The 14,765-nt window shown below is 38.7% G+C and overlaps 1 protein-coding gene across 1 annotated transcript in view; it reads left to right on the top strand.

Moving 5' to 3' along the window:
• arrb1 (arrestin, beta 1) overlaps positions 1–14,765 on the top strand; it is a 57,497-nt gene that overhangs the window by 34,923 nt on the left and 7,809 nt on the right. The window contains exons 6-14 of the mRNA XM_015392951.1: positions 1,319–1,378; positions 1,468–1,535; positions 1,682–1,817; positions 5,049–5,133; positions 6,985–7,057; positions 9,105–9,242; positions 9,327–9,410; positions 10,909–10,932; positions 11,123–11,193. Coding sequence (XP_015248437.1) covers positions 1,319–1,378; positions 1,468–1,535; positions 1,682–1,817; positions 5,049–5,133; positions 6,985–7,057; positions 9,105–9,242; positions 9,327–9,410; positions 10,909–10,932; positions 11,123–11,193 — 739 coding nt within the window. The remainder of the gene's footprint in view (positions 1–1,318; positions 1,379–1,467; positions 1,536–1,681; positions 1,818–5,048; positions 5,134–6,984; positions 7,058–9,104; positions 9,243–9,326; positions 9,411–10,908; positions 10,933–11,122; positions 11,194–14,765) is intronic.

Raw genomic sequence — 14,765 nt, forward strand, 5'->3', positions numbered from 1 at the left:
AAAAGAGTCACACATCCTCATTGTTTGCGGTACTGAAGCAGCTATTGCACTGCTAGAGGAAATCTCCAGTGGTATCACATTTCCAAAGATAATACTGCCCTGCTGTTAAAAGATGATGATGATGATGCACGGCTTAATAACCTGTTTAGACTGCCTAGGGAAAATATTTGTAGCTCTGAATGAAATACACCCAGCCCGAAATTGTATCCAGGTTTAACTGTCCAGAGGGGCCCTATTTTGACTCAACCTAGGCACAATATGACTGGGTTTCAACAAAAGGACACCTTATTTGCTTACTGTGACTAATGCATGACAGGTTTAACTCAGTGTTGATGTGAGCATTAGACCATGCATTAGACTGCATTAGACCATGCAGTTAATCACTGAGAACAATGAAAAAACCGTGGTGAAACGTGAACCTGTACCATATTTTCCTACTGCAACTTCTGCTGGAAGACTATCAGGAATTCCGACAACAAATAAAAAGAAAAGAAACACTGTTTCCATTAATAAACCGGTGAAAGAGAATGGGAGGGGATTGCTAATAAAGTTAACGCAAATATTAAGTAAATTGTCAATTTTTTCATCATACACATTATGTGTGGTGGCCTAGTGGATAGAGCAGTGTGCTTGTGCTCTGAGAAGGTTGCAAGTACCTGGTTGGATCTGTACAGCCTGCTCTCTGGGTCCCTGAGCAAGACCCTTAAACCCAGACTGTACTGCAGAGTGGCAGCTCACCGCTCCCCAAAGGGGATTCGTCATGAGCCAGATTCTCTCCATTGTGGGATCAATGATGTTCAATTATTATTATTATACTTTCATTAAACATATCTTAATTAAAAATGATATTTAGAAATTGTCAATTTGGACATCATATAAATAAGTGTAAGCCTATAGTCCTCTGACTAAAATGTAAATTGATTTTAGTGAAAATTTTGTCATGAATTCCTCTTTTCCATGTTAGTCCAGTTTCAGTGTTGATATTTAGTGTTTGTTCACAAACTGCTTTTAGATTTAGCCAGCCAGAATCTTGCTTAAACTAAAAAAAAAAATGATATTGTAGTGGACAAAATTGTTTCTTTCTTCCCCACATTTATGTCTTTCCGTAATAGTAACACACACTCCTGCACCAGCTGAAAACAAGGCAGCAAAAAATGTAAGCATGTGAAATCTGGCTCAAAGTCTCACGTCCAAAAAATAATCCTTTATATTGGTTTGTTTGCAGTCACCATAAAATATAACAGTAGTTCAGCATTCTTGCAGAAAAGCACAAGCCTATTCTAAGTGACCTTTACATTTTTAACTGATATACTTATAGATCCCTCTGAACCTGCCATGCTCCGTCACCCTGCAGCCGGGACCGGAAGACACAGGGAAGGTATCTTCACTTATGTTGGATCTTCTGTCTTCTGTCATTTCTGAAAGACTCCAATTCATACCAACTTATGATCATGTTCCTGCCCTCAGGCCTGCGGAGTGGACTTTGAGGTGAAAGCTTTCTGTGCAGAGAATATTGAGGAGAAGATCCACAAAAGGTAAAACTCAGTGAGCTGCACTATAATCCCCAGTGAGGGAGAAATAAGGATTCCTGACTGCTTTGATCTGGGTATACAGTAGATACTGCTTAGATTTCAGATATTTACATATCCTGCAAGCCGATTGTAAGGTCTCGCTGTTTCAGGAATTCAGTGCGCCTGGTGATCAGGAAGGTGCAGTATGCTCCAGAGAAACCCGGTCCTCAGCCAACAGCCGAGACCACCAGACAGTTCCTGATGTCGGATAAACCTCTGCACCTGGAAGCCTCACTGGATAAGGAGGTAAAAACTGCCTTCAAATGTGATGGATTTTTAGGCTACACTTATGTTCTTTTAGCTTTGCTTTGACAAATTTGAGCCAGAGTTGGAACACAGGCTTCCATCCAGGAAAACATTTTATATAAAGTTTGTATGTTTATTAGAGGCACCCTTACCTTGCAAGGAGGATGAATTTTTGTGGGATTCAATACATTTTGCGAGAAGCCAGTAGGATCATAGGATGCAGTGACATGGAAGGACATGCTGCACTGGTTTTAGCTGGAATAACTTTGTTTCCTTTCTGAAAATGTCATGATTTTACTAAAGTTCAGACCCAAATGCTGAAGACCAAACAGGGAGACCAGGAGAAAAGGTTTAACAGGTTTTATTGAAGAGATAATGCAGAGAGAAGTAGTGCTCTGAACACTGCTCAACCGGAACTGAAAAGTGAGGGGAAGACACAGCGAGTAGTTCAGGCTCAGTGGGAAATTTGATTTGTGATCTTGGAGAAGAGGTTCTGGTTGCTGACTCACATATCCAGAGAAGTTGTTGAATCTTTGACTCCAGTCTGTATGCTGTTGTTCCAGTGTTTGTCTGATTCGTTGGACGGTGGAACAGGGTTTACCCAGAATGCAGTTGTTTGTAGGTGAACGGAGAAGCTGACTGCCACTCAGATTTCCTGCGGTACTTGAACGGGTCGTAGTGGAGACGAATCCCTTTCTCAGTGTGAAGCTCAAACGATCTCTTGGGGAAAGTGGGTCCAAATCTCCAGTTTGCAACCCCAACTCAGCTTGAAGCTCTGTTGATCCATCCAGGAAGAGAAGGTCAGAAAAATCCAGTTTGCAGGATGACTTCCTGCCGAGAGGCAAAGACAAAAACAATGTTGAAACTCAGGTTGACAAGGACTCAGTTTGACTCAGCAAAACTCAGCTTGGCTAGAGCACCCAAAACTGGCAAACACTCTTGCGTCGAGGTAGTGGCAGTCAGCAGCTTAAGAACACTCCATTAACAAGGAAACCATCAGCAGGTGTGTGAGGAGGCGGACCAGAACCAGGTGCCTCCTGGTGGAGGAAGGGAGACAAACACAGAACACAAACACACAGACAGAAAATAGAAATCTGTTCACCAAATAAATCAAACTCTCACCAAATCTGTGAACAGATTTGGTGAGAGTTTGATCAATCAGTTTACTCTGCTAGTAGTAAAAGGAATCAAGTGTGTCATATATCGCAGCTGATTTTGCTGCTGTGATTGGCTAAAACCTCAACATGGGAGGTGCCACTTGATGACTTGCCCATTCAACTTGAAAAATTGTTCTGAATGTCCATCGCTTTTGTGAACACTTTCAACTGGAGGCTTTTCAGATTCATACTGTATAGAATTCAAATAAAACTACACCTATCAATCTGATTTATGGCAGGTTAACTGTAAACCTTCAAGGTTCTAAATGTTCAGTTTGTCCAGAAAGAAAACTTATGTTGGTTCGTGCAATTTTACCAGCAGATTATGAATATTTGAATAGAAATGAATAAATAACTTGAACTAGAAGTTCTAGTTTATTAGTATGTCATTCAAATCAATGGTAAAACCAAATAATTTATTTAAATGATTATAACTACAATATACTTACTCATAAAGGTTCATTAGTCATCTTACTAGTAAGATTATCCTGGACTGGCTGTAAAAAACTCCTCTTTTGTCTCCTCCACCATTAAATTTAATAATTTGGACTATGGTTTTTAGCAGAGTCAATAAACATCAACCAATAAAAAAATTAACTGTTTTTTTTTTCAATCGATCACTGTTATAAAAAATCACAACAGTTAATATTCATTAAAGCATTATTATAATTATAATTATAATTATAATTATTATTATAATTATAATTATAATTATAATTATTATTATAATTATAATTATAATTATAATAATAATAATAATAATAATAATAATTATTATTATTATTATTATTATTATTATTATTATTATTATATATTTTATTTAGAAGCGCCTTTCAAAACAGTCAATTTACAAAAAAAAAATCAACAATAAAAAAGTAAAACATCTTAAATAAAAGTTTAAAATCAGAAAGATAAAGCTGTCTTGAAAAGGTGTGTTTTGAGTTTGGATTAAACAGATGCTGATTATCAATGTTATGGAAGTCAGATGGGAGAGAATTCCAGAGTTTGGGGGGATTGGCGAGGGAAAGCTCTGCTCCCAAAGGGGCGGATAAGGAAATAGAGAGATGAGTTAAGGAAGGAACTCATCAATCTGTTCTGTTGAACTTCACAATTTATTAAAGCATCACTCAGTTTAACAAAGTATATGAACATGATAGCTGTTCAATTAATTAACACAAGGTAAATAAAAGGTGTCAGTTGAAAGAGTCTCTGAAGAGGTCCAGGTTTTATGGCGTAATGGATCGATTGCATTTAGGAATGTCCTTTTAGAAATAACAGCAAAAAAAAAGGAAAAAAAAACTGATGCACAGCTTTTAGGTGGAAATGAATAAAACTTAATTCGTTTTTACAGTGAACAATGAACAATAATCACAATGCATTAAACATAGCAGCACTGGATGCAACATGGACTGGTTCTGACTGCAGCAAGAGGCCAAGCCGCAAGGCGGGCACCCCAGCTAACTTGTGGCCATCACTAGAACAAAGTTTCATAAAATGCTTGTAGAAAGATGGTCGCCTCCAAGCCTACATGTAGCCGAAAGTGAGGTGGCCTGAAGCTAGTCACTCAAACCTTTTCACATCAACTCTTTGGACAAAGTGGACAAAGATTAGATAAAAGAGAAAGAGAGGGAAGCCACTCAGCGCTGATTGCTCAGACACGCACAGTGCCGAGCACACTGATTCACACTCACACTTTGTGAAACAGCATTCTGTTCAGACTCTTATGACATGAAACCATAAGCATTTAAAATTGAGGAGCCTCGTTCAGATAAAAACACATGCAGATATATATTCTAACACATTGCCCAAGGTTTTAAATATGAAACACAACTTTCCAGAGGAATGTGAGCACCTGTCACAGCTTCAGCTAAAGAAGGTGTTTCTCCCTTTCAGACGGCAACCCTGGGTATAATGGGCAAGAAAAGGGTTGTCCAGTGGTTTTAAAGGGTATGACCTTGGCAGGGGGGCTTGTTACGTCATAGACTTTTGATCCACAACAGTTTTCCTTCCCAAACTGGACAGTCCAAATGTTGTTAATAAAAAGTTCTGCTGTTCTATGTGTGTTTTGTCTCAGATTTATTACCACGGGGAGCCCATCAGTGTCAATGTTCATGTCACCAACAACACCAATAAGACAGTGAAGAAGATGAAAATCGCAGGTAAGTCTCCCAGCTGTTTTATATGACTCAATCCAAATACAGCAAATTCTTTAGGACTCTCAAGCCAAAACAGAAATGTGTCAGGGGTTGCCATTATAAGTGCTGTATGAATAGTGCTGCAAGTAAGGAGGGAATGGCAGTTCAGGAAGAAGTACAATATCTTTCTCCTGCCCACGTCAAACAAACATCCCACTGTCCCTTGAACCAAATTTTCCCTGTTACACCCTCTTACAATGTTTCATCTTTCAACTCTGCCATGGATGTTCCTGCTTCTATGCAGTTGTTCTCAACCAAATCAGAAAATAGTGCTGCTCCACACGCGTTTGAACTGCCTGTCTCATGAAGTCAAGTGAAAAGGGAACTGGAGAGGGTTAATCACAATAAGTCATAGATCCATCTGGTGCAGAGACAGTCTGTGGGATTCTACAACACCTCTTCAACCTTAACCTGAACCAAGAGACAATTCTATTTATGTGGAAGACCTCCTGCCTTGTTCCAGTACCAAATATCCCTAGGTAACCGGGCATACACTGTATGATTTTTTTGCCCTTTTCGGGCCAGTTCTCTAGTCAGGCTGAGTTTGAGCTTCATTGTGTGTCGTGTAGTATACAGGGGGTAACAAGGGAAGATTAGCCTCTCACGACCGCCTCCCGATCAGGAACCATGAGGTCGGGAGAAAATCAAACATGTTTGAAATTCGGATGGCCGTTGTAAGATCGCATCAGAGCATCAGGCCGCACAGTGTCAGAACATGCATCGTGAGCTGTGAATTTTTAAACATGCGATTTCATTGCACAATTTGAGCTGTAGCTGGGTGCAACCATTGGAAATATCACACAGTGTATGCCCGGCTTAAACAGTCCTCTCACTGTAGACTTGTAGCCCAGACATCACACATAATGAAGATCCTAGAGAGACTCGTGTGGTTCACCCCAGCAAGCAAAGAAGCAGCTGTCAAGACCCCCTGCAATTTGCTTATTGGCATGAAGTTGAAACGCTATAATACACCTGCCTTAAAAAAATCCACTGCCATTTTGACAAGGCAGAAAGTACAGTTAGGATAACATCCCTTGAAATCTCCAGTGCTTTTAACACAATCAAAACTCCAGAAGACTCAGGGGAAAGCATCAACAATCACCTGAATACTGACAAACCACAGTCTGTAAGACTGAAGGGTCAAGATCAAGTTTTCAGCAACACAGTAGCACCGCAGGGACATTTCTCTCTCCATTCATTTTATTCTGTACACTGCTGACTTCCTGTAAAAGACAGTCCTCAGTGTTGGAAAAAAAAACCTGATCCATATAAAAAAAAGATTGAGATGACTGTAGATTTCAGAAGAAAAAGTACCAAGTCAAATGCTATTAACATTATTGTAGAAGAAACTGTGTTGGTGTAGGAGTTTAAATAGCTTGGTGTTCGCCTGGACAAGAGACTCCACTATGGAAGCAACTGTGAGATTCTCTACAAAAAAGGATAGAGCAGTCTGTACTTCTTATAAGGGGTTTGGTCCTACAGTGTTTGCAGCGAGATGCTGTTAAATCCATTATTTGCTGTGGAGTGTACGATCTCGTCTGGAATCATCAGTCAGAGCAAATTACTTTATTAGAATACTTAATTTCCCTTTGGGATTATAAAATACATTTTTTGAATTGAATTTAGGTAAATGTGCATTTCCATTACACAATGGTGATTCAACACAGTAGTTCTACCTATACTAGAGTTCTTCAAGTTTGCCCCATTTAAGGTGGAGGAATAAGCTAAAGGCTATAATTTGCTGTATTTGGACTGAGCCAATGATTTTTGCAGCCACCATGTGGGTTCATCTAATTCTTGTTTCTGTTTCTGCAGTGCGGCAGTTCGCAGACATCTGCTTGTTCAACACGGCACAGTACAAATGTCCAGTAGCCGTCGAAGAGTCTGAGTGAGCCTCTTTCATTCACCACACTCTAAACAAACTAAAACTTTCTTCTTACCTCAAAGATTTCTGAACAAATTTTCTCTCCATAAGTAATTCCTCAGTGCTAAGTCAAGCAAGCACAAACAAACAAACAACCAAAAAAAACCTGCCAATTGCTGCATTAAAAACTGATCACTTCCTTCTGGTACCATGCTGTTATTAACTATATTAGGTTAGCAAAACAAAGATGTAACGTATATGTTTAATATAATGTCAGGGTGGAAGAACTGAAATGTTTAATTAGGAGCCAATGGAGTAACTGCCTCCATCTAACTCCTTTGCTCTGTAAGTAATCAGAAACTCACCATGGTAACTAAAGACTACGAAATCCTTCAGTGACTAGTTACTATGGTGATTCCCACCATATATGTGAGCAGCGGGAGCCTGCAACATCACTGTTTTAATCAGAAATAAACAGTAACAAGAATCTAAGCATCAAACAATCCGTCTTCATGCAAAATATTTCATACCGGAGACATTGTTCGAGTAGGAATCTTCCTGAGGCTTCATATGTCATATTTAATGCCAATTTGAAAGAAAAAAAATGTAATATGAAGATAGGGAGTAATGGGTTTGCAAGGGAATAAGTTCATGAGTTTATCTTCAGTGAATTTTATGCTGCTCTGGTGGGATATAGTGAATAAAGATCTGAAGTGAAGTGAGAAGCTCTCAGTTTATTGATCTGACTACATTCTGTCATTTAACAGTTATGAGATATGAGCTCAGTTAATGTGCCCCAGGGAATCTGATCAGGATGGATGGATGGATGGATGGATGGATGGATGGATGGATGGATGGATGGATGGATGGATGGATGGATAAATTAGGGCCTAGTTTTCAGGAATATTTAGTCACTGTGTACAGATGAATTAACATCAAATGCTCATGAAGATACTAAAGATTTGGTGATTGCTCTAATCAAAGTTATTTTAATTTCAAGATGGATGGTCTCTATGACAGTTACTGTATTATGAAGCTGAGTTGAATCTATAATATAGGGTCGAACTAGTGAGCAGAAAGAGAGAAACAGATTCACCATAACCTATAGTTTTAGAGGAAACTGATGCCTGAAACACTTCAGCTTTTAGATTCATCTCGCTATGGTAAACAGATTTACTTATGTTGATGGCAACACCAGAACCAACTAAACGTAGTCAAAACAAGAGCTTAATCTACATTCCTTGCTTCACTCTTTTTATCTATGGAGATTTTTTGTAAGGAAGGTTATTTTAAACCTGTTATTACTTGTTTCATCTTGAGAGCATTTTCCTCCACCAGCACCATTGTATCATTATCTTTGTTTCCCCTTTGTGTTTTTCTACTGCAGTAATTTGAGAAATTTCATCCTTGGATATGAAATGGTGCTTCTTTATGTTGACTGTGCATCAGTTCATACATATCAGGGGATGTTTCCGACCTGATTTGACTACTAATGATTGAAAGTAGTTTTCTATATATTTCTTATATTTTAAGGAAATATATTATGAATAATAATATCTACTGTACTGTCAAGAATTAATTCAAACAGGGACCAGAACCAATACATAGAAATATTAGGTAAAAGGAAAGTTTTAAGTTTGTAATATATATTGAATTTGAAATTGATTTAAATTTTAGCATTTTTTAAAATCATTTTTTAAATATTCTATTTGAAAATATTTTTCTAGAGTGAAAGAATAAACGGTTAATGATTATAAAAATGGATTGTTTTAGAGTATTAAATAATAGCAGGACAGAGGTGTGGATTCAGTATGATGATATAAATCATTAAAAAAGGCAAAGGAACCCACTCCCTTTAAAATGGACCCTGCTGTCTTCCACAAGCTGTTAAAATGTGCCTGATGATCCTGCATACATTCAGCATTTCCTTGTGTTCCCCCATACTGTAAGATGATTATCTTACAACTACACTTGGCCTATGCACATGCTGAACTTTCAATTAACCTGAAAGGAACATCTAAAGCTGTTGAATCATTTATATATAACCTGAAAATTGTCCTTTCATCATCAGTGATGTTGTGGCTCCCAGCTCAACTTTCTGCAAGGTGTTTACTCTCACTCCGTTCCTGGCCAACAATCGGGAAAAACGTGGTCTTGCTCTGGATGGAAAGCTGAAGCATGAAGACACCAATCTGGCATCCAGCACTCTGTGGGTCCTGTCACACTTGTAATGACTTATTTTTTAGTTAAAGATGATGTTGATGTCTGACAATTTCTTTCCTTTCCTATGAAGCCTGAGAGAAGGAGCCAACAAGGAGATTCTTGGCATCATCGTGTCCTACAAAGTCAAAGTGAAGCTTGTTGTGTCGCGAGGCGGGTGGGTATCAACACTATCGTTGATGCTTTTAAATTAGTTAAAATGCTATTTTTCATCAGTAGCCTCTAGACAGTAGGTATTTAAATTGAACCGTCTTTGGGTCAGAGTCAGGATTTAGGTCTTCATCTCTGTTTTCTACTGTGAATTGTACAGCAGACTTTGACTCTCCAGGTCAAAACTCCAAATAAGTTGAGGAAACCTGACAGCAATCATCCCAGAAATGAATTAGACAAAAACAATAAAGATGAAACTTTTGAAAAAAATCCAATGAAACACAAAGCTGGAAAGTCTTACAAGACATTTGTCTTACATTTTTGCATATTTTCATAAAATGATTCACACATTATTTACAATCATTGCATTATCATGCACAAATCTCAGTGGATGCAAGTCAAATAGTAAGTTTCGATTAGTGGTCTCTTCAAGCGAAATATTTTGCTATTTAGACCAAATAAAGGCTATTGAGCTAAAAATCCCCATTACTTTTATGCCCTCTGTAAATCCATTATAAATAGTAGAATGATAAACTGTATTAATATGACGCCAAAAATTAGTACAGGATTGATTAGACAAGAACTCCAGAGAAAAGACCACACTAATTGTGCAAGTTTAATAGTCACATTTTTACTGTTGTATTAATTTGCAAGCTATAACAAAAACAATTTTATTCAATTATTTCAGTAGAAACTGTAAAAATGACCAAACAAAAATATTTCGATGTATAACAAAAGGACTGAGGATCCAAAGCCTTGGCTAAAACCTTGGAATTTCTGTTCTTGATCTGTTTAGTAGAAATGTATCACTTTTGATATCACTTAAATATCCAATATGTTCAAGCCCTCCATAGAAAAAGAATCAGCTGCACAAAGTATACTGGAAGAAGTAAAATGTCCATGTCAGTTGATAAACTTATAATTAGATTTTGTCCCACTTCAACAACAACAATGCACTCTACTCAGTTTCAGAATAGAAATTATGTTTATGACGAGCAGGCATTGTAGTCTTTAAGTGAAGTTTAGCATATGGAGCCGATTCTAAGTGATCAAGAAGAATATACCCTGTGTCTGTGGTCAATAAATATAATTGGACCCATCTTTGATAAATACAATATAAAATTTTTGTCACTACTTTATTCCAAAGTAAATTTGTTTGTAATGGTAAAAAATGTTTTTTTCCAAATGGAAAAATTTACTTATAGCAAAGCTTAAAACTTCCTCTGTTATAACTTATATTGTTATTTTGTATGAATACAGTTTCTTTCTTCGTCTCAAGGTAAAAAATACATATTCCTAATAAATAAGAATTTATACTTTTAACCAGTTCATACATACAGAGTAATAAATTTAGGTGTGACAAATTACATGTGTTACACCTGTGACATGCTGCATTAGTATGATGTTTATAACAAACGACCTTGAGAGAAACGACTGCATGTGTTTAAAATGCTGGAAATGATAGGCTGCTCCTCTAAAAACTGTTAAATATTTATTGATTTCAGGCTTCTTGGAGATCTGGCTTCCAGGTAACCTTTCACTCTCACAGATGAAAACACCCTAATGTTACAGAAGGTCATCTGAACATCTAAATGCATATTTCTCTTAATTTTATAGACATGTATATCTTTAATAAATCAATTTAATTAATCTAGTTTTAATCAGAACAAAATGTTTTTAAGCTGCAATACAATGCAATACGTATGATCTGTTTTTCAGTGACGTCTTTGTTGAGCTGCCCTTCACATTGATGCACCCAAAACCATTGGAGGAGTCCTTCTACAGAGACGGTGAGAAATGCTCACCCCCTGTTACTTAAAAAATAAAAAAGGATTATATGTATGTGTGTATATATATATATATATAACCATTCTTATCTTTTTGGGTAAGTTGTTTAATATCCCGCCAATCATCATGGATAACTTTATTTGGTAGGTTTTTTGCCACTCAAACATAGTGCAATTATCCTGGACAAGCCCTCAAAAAGTTAAGTGGGAGGCATTCCCTCCAATTAAAACTACATTTACCTACTTTTAAAGCTGATGATAAAACTAAATTCTCCTGTGATTATACTTCATATTGCAGTTGTTGTAGATTTGGCGATCATTATATCACATAAACATCTTAACATGGGTGATATGCATGAATCTAGACTTCTGTGCAAAAAACATGAATCCTCTGTATTCAATTCAATTTAGTTTATTTATAAACTGCAATTCACAACGTGTTATCAACAGCTCTCTAGTGATCCACTGGTGCATAACTGTGGGAGTTGATAGTAATATGTTCTGATGAATGATGTTTTGTGACTGTATCATGATATTTTGCAATATAATAAATATCCAAACCTTGCTGAAAACAATGTTTTCATCATCATTTATGGTAATAGTTTGATATTTATTATAAAAATGCATTGCTCTGTACATGCTATCATACAGATGCTTTGCTTAATGACTTCATAAATAGAAAAAACTAAAAAAAAAGTTATTGAAAAACTCAATCCGGCGTATCAGGAGGGGGAAGCACTGCAGTACCAACACTATTTATAGTGGGGGTGGTGTGCTGCTGACCTCGATTCGGGACATCGTATGTCAGTGGGTGGAGTACTTCAAAGAACTCCTTAATCCCACCAACACGTCTTCCATTGAGGAAGCAGAGCCTGGGCGCTCCGGCTTGAGTCCTCCCATCTCTGTTGCTGAAGTCACTGAAGTGGTTAAAAAGCTCCTTGGTGGCAAGGCTTTAGGGGTGGATGAGATTCGCCCTGAGTATCTTAGGGCTCTGGATGTTGTGGGGCTGTGTTGGTTAACGTGGCTCTGCAACATTGCATGGACGTCAGGGGCAGTTCCCTTGGACTGGCAGACTGGGGTGGTGGTCCCTATATTTAAAAAAGGGGGCGGGAGGGTGTGTTACAACTACAGAGTTGTTAAGCCTCCCTGTTAAGGTGTATTCCGGGATTCTGGAAAGGAGGGTCTGTCGGTTAGTCGAATCTCGGATTCAGGAGGAGCAGTGTCGTTTTTGTCCTGGCCGTGGAACACTGGATCAGCTCTACACCCTCATCAGGATTCTGGAGGGTGTATGGGAGTTTGCCCAACCAGTCTACATGTGTTTTGTGGATCTGGAGAAGGCATTCAACCGTGTCCCTCGGGGGGTCCTGTGGGGGGTACTCCGGGAGTATGGAGTACCGGGTTCTTTAAAAGGGGCAGTTAGGTCTCTGTATGACCAGTGTCAGAGCCTGGTCCACATTACCGACAGTAAGTCGGACTCGTTTCCGGTTGGTCGTTGGACTCCGCCAAAGTTAAGTGTCACCAATTCTGTTCATAACTTTTATGGATAGAATTTCTAGGCGCAGCCAAGGTGTTGAGGGAATCTGTTTTGGTGTCCTTAGGATTGCATCTCTGTTATTTACAGATTATTTGGTTCTGTTGGCTTCATCAGGGCGTGATCTACAGCTCTCACTAGAGCGGTCCGCAGCAGAGTGTGAAGCGGCCGGGATGTCTGAGACCATGGTCTTGAGCCGGAAAAGGGTAGAGTGCCTTCTCCAGGTTGGGGAGGATGTACTCCCCATAGTGGAGGAGTTTAAGTATCTTGGGGTCTTGTTCACGAATGAGGGGAAGATGGAGCGTGGGATCGACAGGCGATTTGGTGCAGTCTCTGCTGTGAAGCATGCACTGTACCGGTCTGTCGTGGTGAAGAGAGAGCTAAGCCAAAAAGCAAAGCTCTCGATTTACCGGCCGATCTACGTTCCAACCCTCATCTATGATGAGGGTAGGAACGTATGATGAAACAATGAGGTCCCGGATACAAGCGGCTGAAATAAGTTTTCTCTGTAGTGTGTCTGGGCTCTCCTTTAGAGATAGGGTGAGGAGCTCAGTCATCCGGGGAGGAGTAGAGCCTCTCCTCCACAGCGTGAGGAGCCAGTTGAGGTGGCTCGGGCATCTGATTAGGATGCTTCCTGGACGTCTCCCTGGTGAGGTGTTCCAGGCATGTCCCACCGGGAGGAGGCCCAGGGGGAGAGATGAAACAGGTCTGTTAGATACGGTGTAGAGAGGCAATGAGCACTTTCAAAAGCATATACATTTATTTTAAATCAATCCGGAAACAAACTTGGTTGCCAACTTATTGCTAGTAAAACAGGTAAACTAAGTTTTGAACATGCCACCATTTTTCTCAGTAAATATTTCTATAGATAAAAGAAATAAAGATATCAAATCATAGATGTCCAGAAATTAAGTTATGTGTAATGACACAGGGAAAGAGTATTGAACACACTGACTGAAATGTATTTAATACTTTCTACAATAGCCTTTGTTGACAGCTTCAAGACGCTTCCAGTATGGGAGAAATTAGTCGCATGCATTGCTCAGGTTTGATTTTGGCCCATCCTTCCTCACAAACTTTAAAACTTCAAACTTCAAAAGTCTTCAAATCTTGAAGGTTTCGTTTGGGCATCTTCTATGAACTCTGATCTTTAGTTCTTTCCATAGATTTTCTATGGGATTCAAGTCAGGTGATTGGCTGGGCCATTCAAGCAGCTTTATTTTATTTCTCTAAAACCAATTTAGACCTTCCTTGGCTTCGTGTTTGGGGTCATGGTCTTGCTGAAATGTTCACCCACATTTCATCTTCATCATCCTAGCTTATGGCAGCAGAGTTGTAGAAAGGATTTCTCCTTCCTATAATTATTTGAACTTTGCAAGAACCATATGCTGAGGAACAGCCCAACGCCATGATGTTCCCACCTCCAAACTTCACTATTGATATGGTGTTTTTTGGATGACATGCACTGCCATTTGACTTCAAAACATGGTGTGCATTATGGAATCCAAACAGTTCAATTTCGGTCTTATCTGACCAGACTATATTCTCCGGGTATTTCACAGGCTTTTCTAAATGTTGTGCAACAAACTTTAAACGAGCTTCAACACGCTTTTTTTTTTCAGTAATGGAGTGTTGCGTGGTGAGCGTGCATACACGCCATTGAGAGCATTACTCATTGTTTTCTTTGAAACAGTTATACCTGCTAATTCCAGTTCTTTCTGATGCTCTCCACAAGTTGTTTTTGGCTTTTGCACAACTCTTCTGATCATTCTTTTTACTGATCTGTCAGAAATCTTGTGAGGAGCACCTGGTTGTGGTCAGTTTATGGTTAAATGATGTTCTTTCTACTTCAATTCAATTTCATGTCAGTTTATTTCTATAGCGCCAAATTCACAACACGTCATCTCAAGGCACTTTACAGTTCACCAGATCATCCAGTCAGATTGATTCAAAGTTTTCTATCTAAGGAAAACCAGTTGATTTCACCGACTCATTGACTCAAATTCAATCCCTCACACTAAGCATGCTTGTAGCGACAGTGGAG

Source organism: Cyprinodon variegatus, unplaced genomic scaffold (genome assembly GCF_000732505.1).
Source record: "Cyprinodon variegatus isolate N-32 unplaced genomic scaffold, C_variegatus-1.0 Scaffold617, whole genome shotgun sequence".
In the NCBI taxonomy this organism is placed as follows: domain Eukaryota; kingdom Metazoa; phylum Chordata; class Actinopteri; order Cyprinodontiformes; family Cyprinodontidae; genus Cyprinodon; species Cyprinodon variegatus.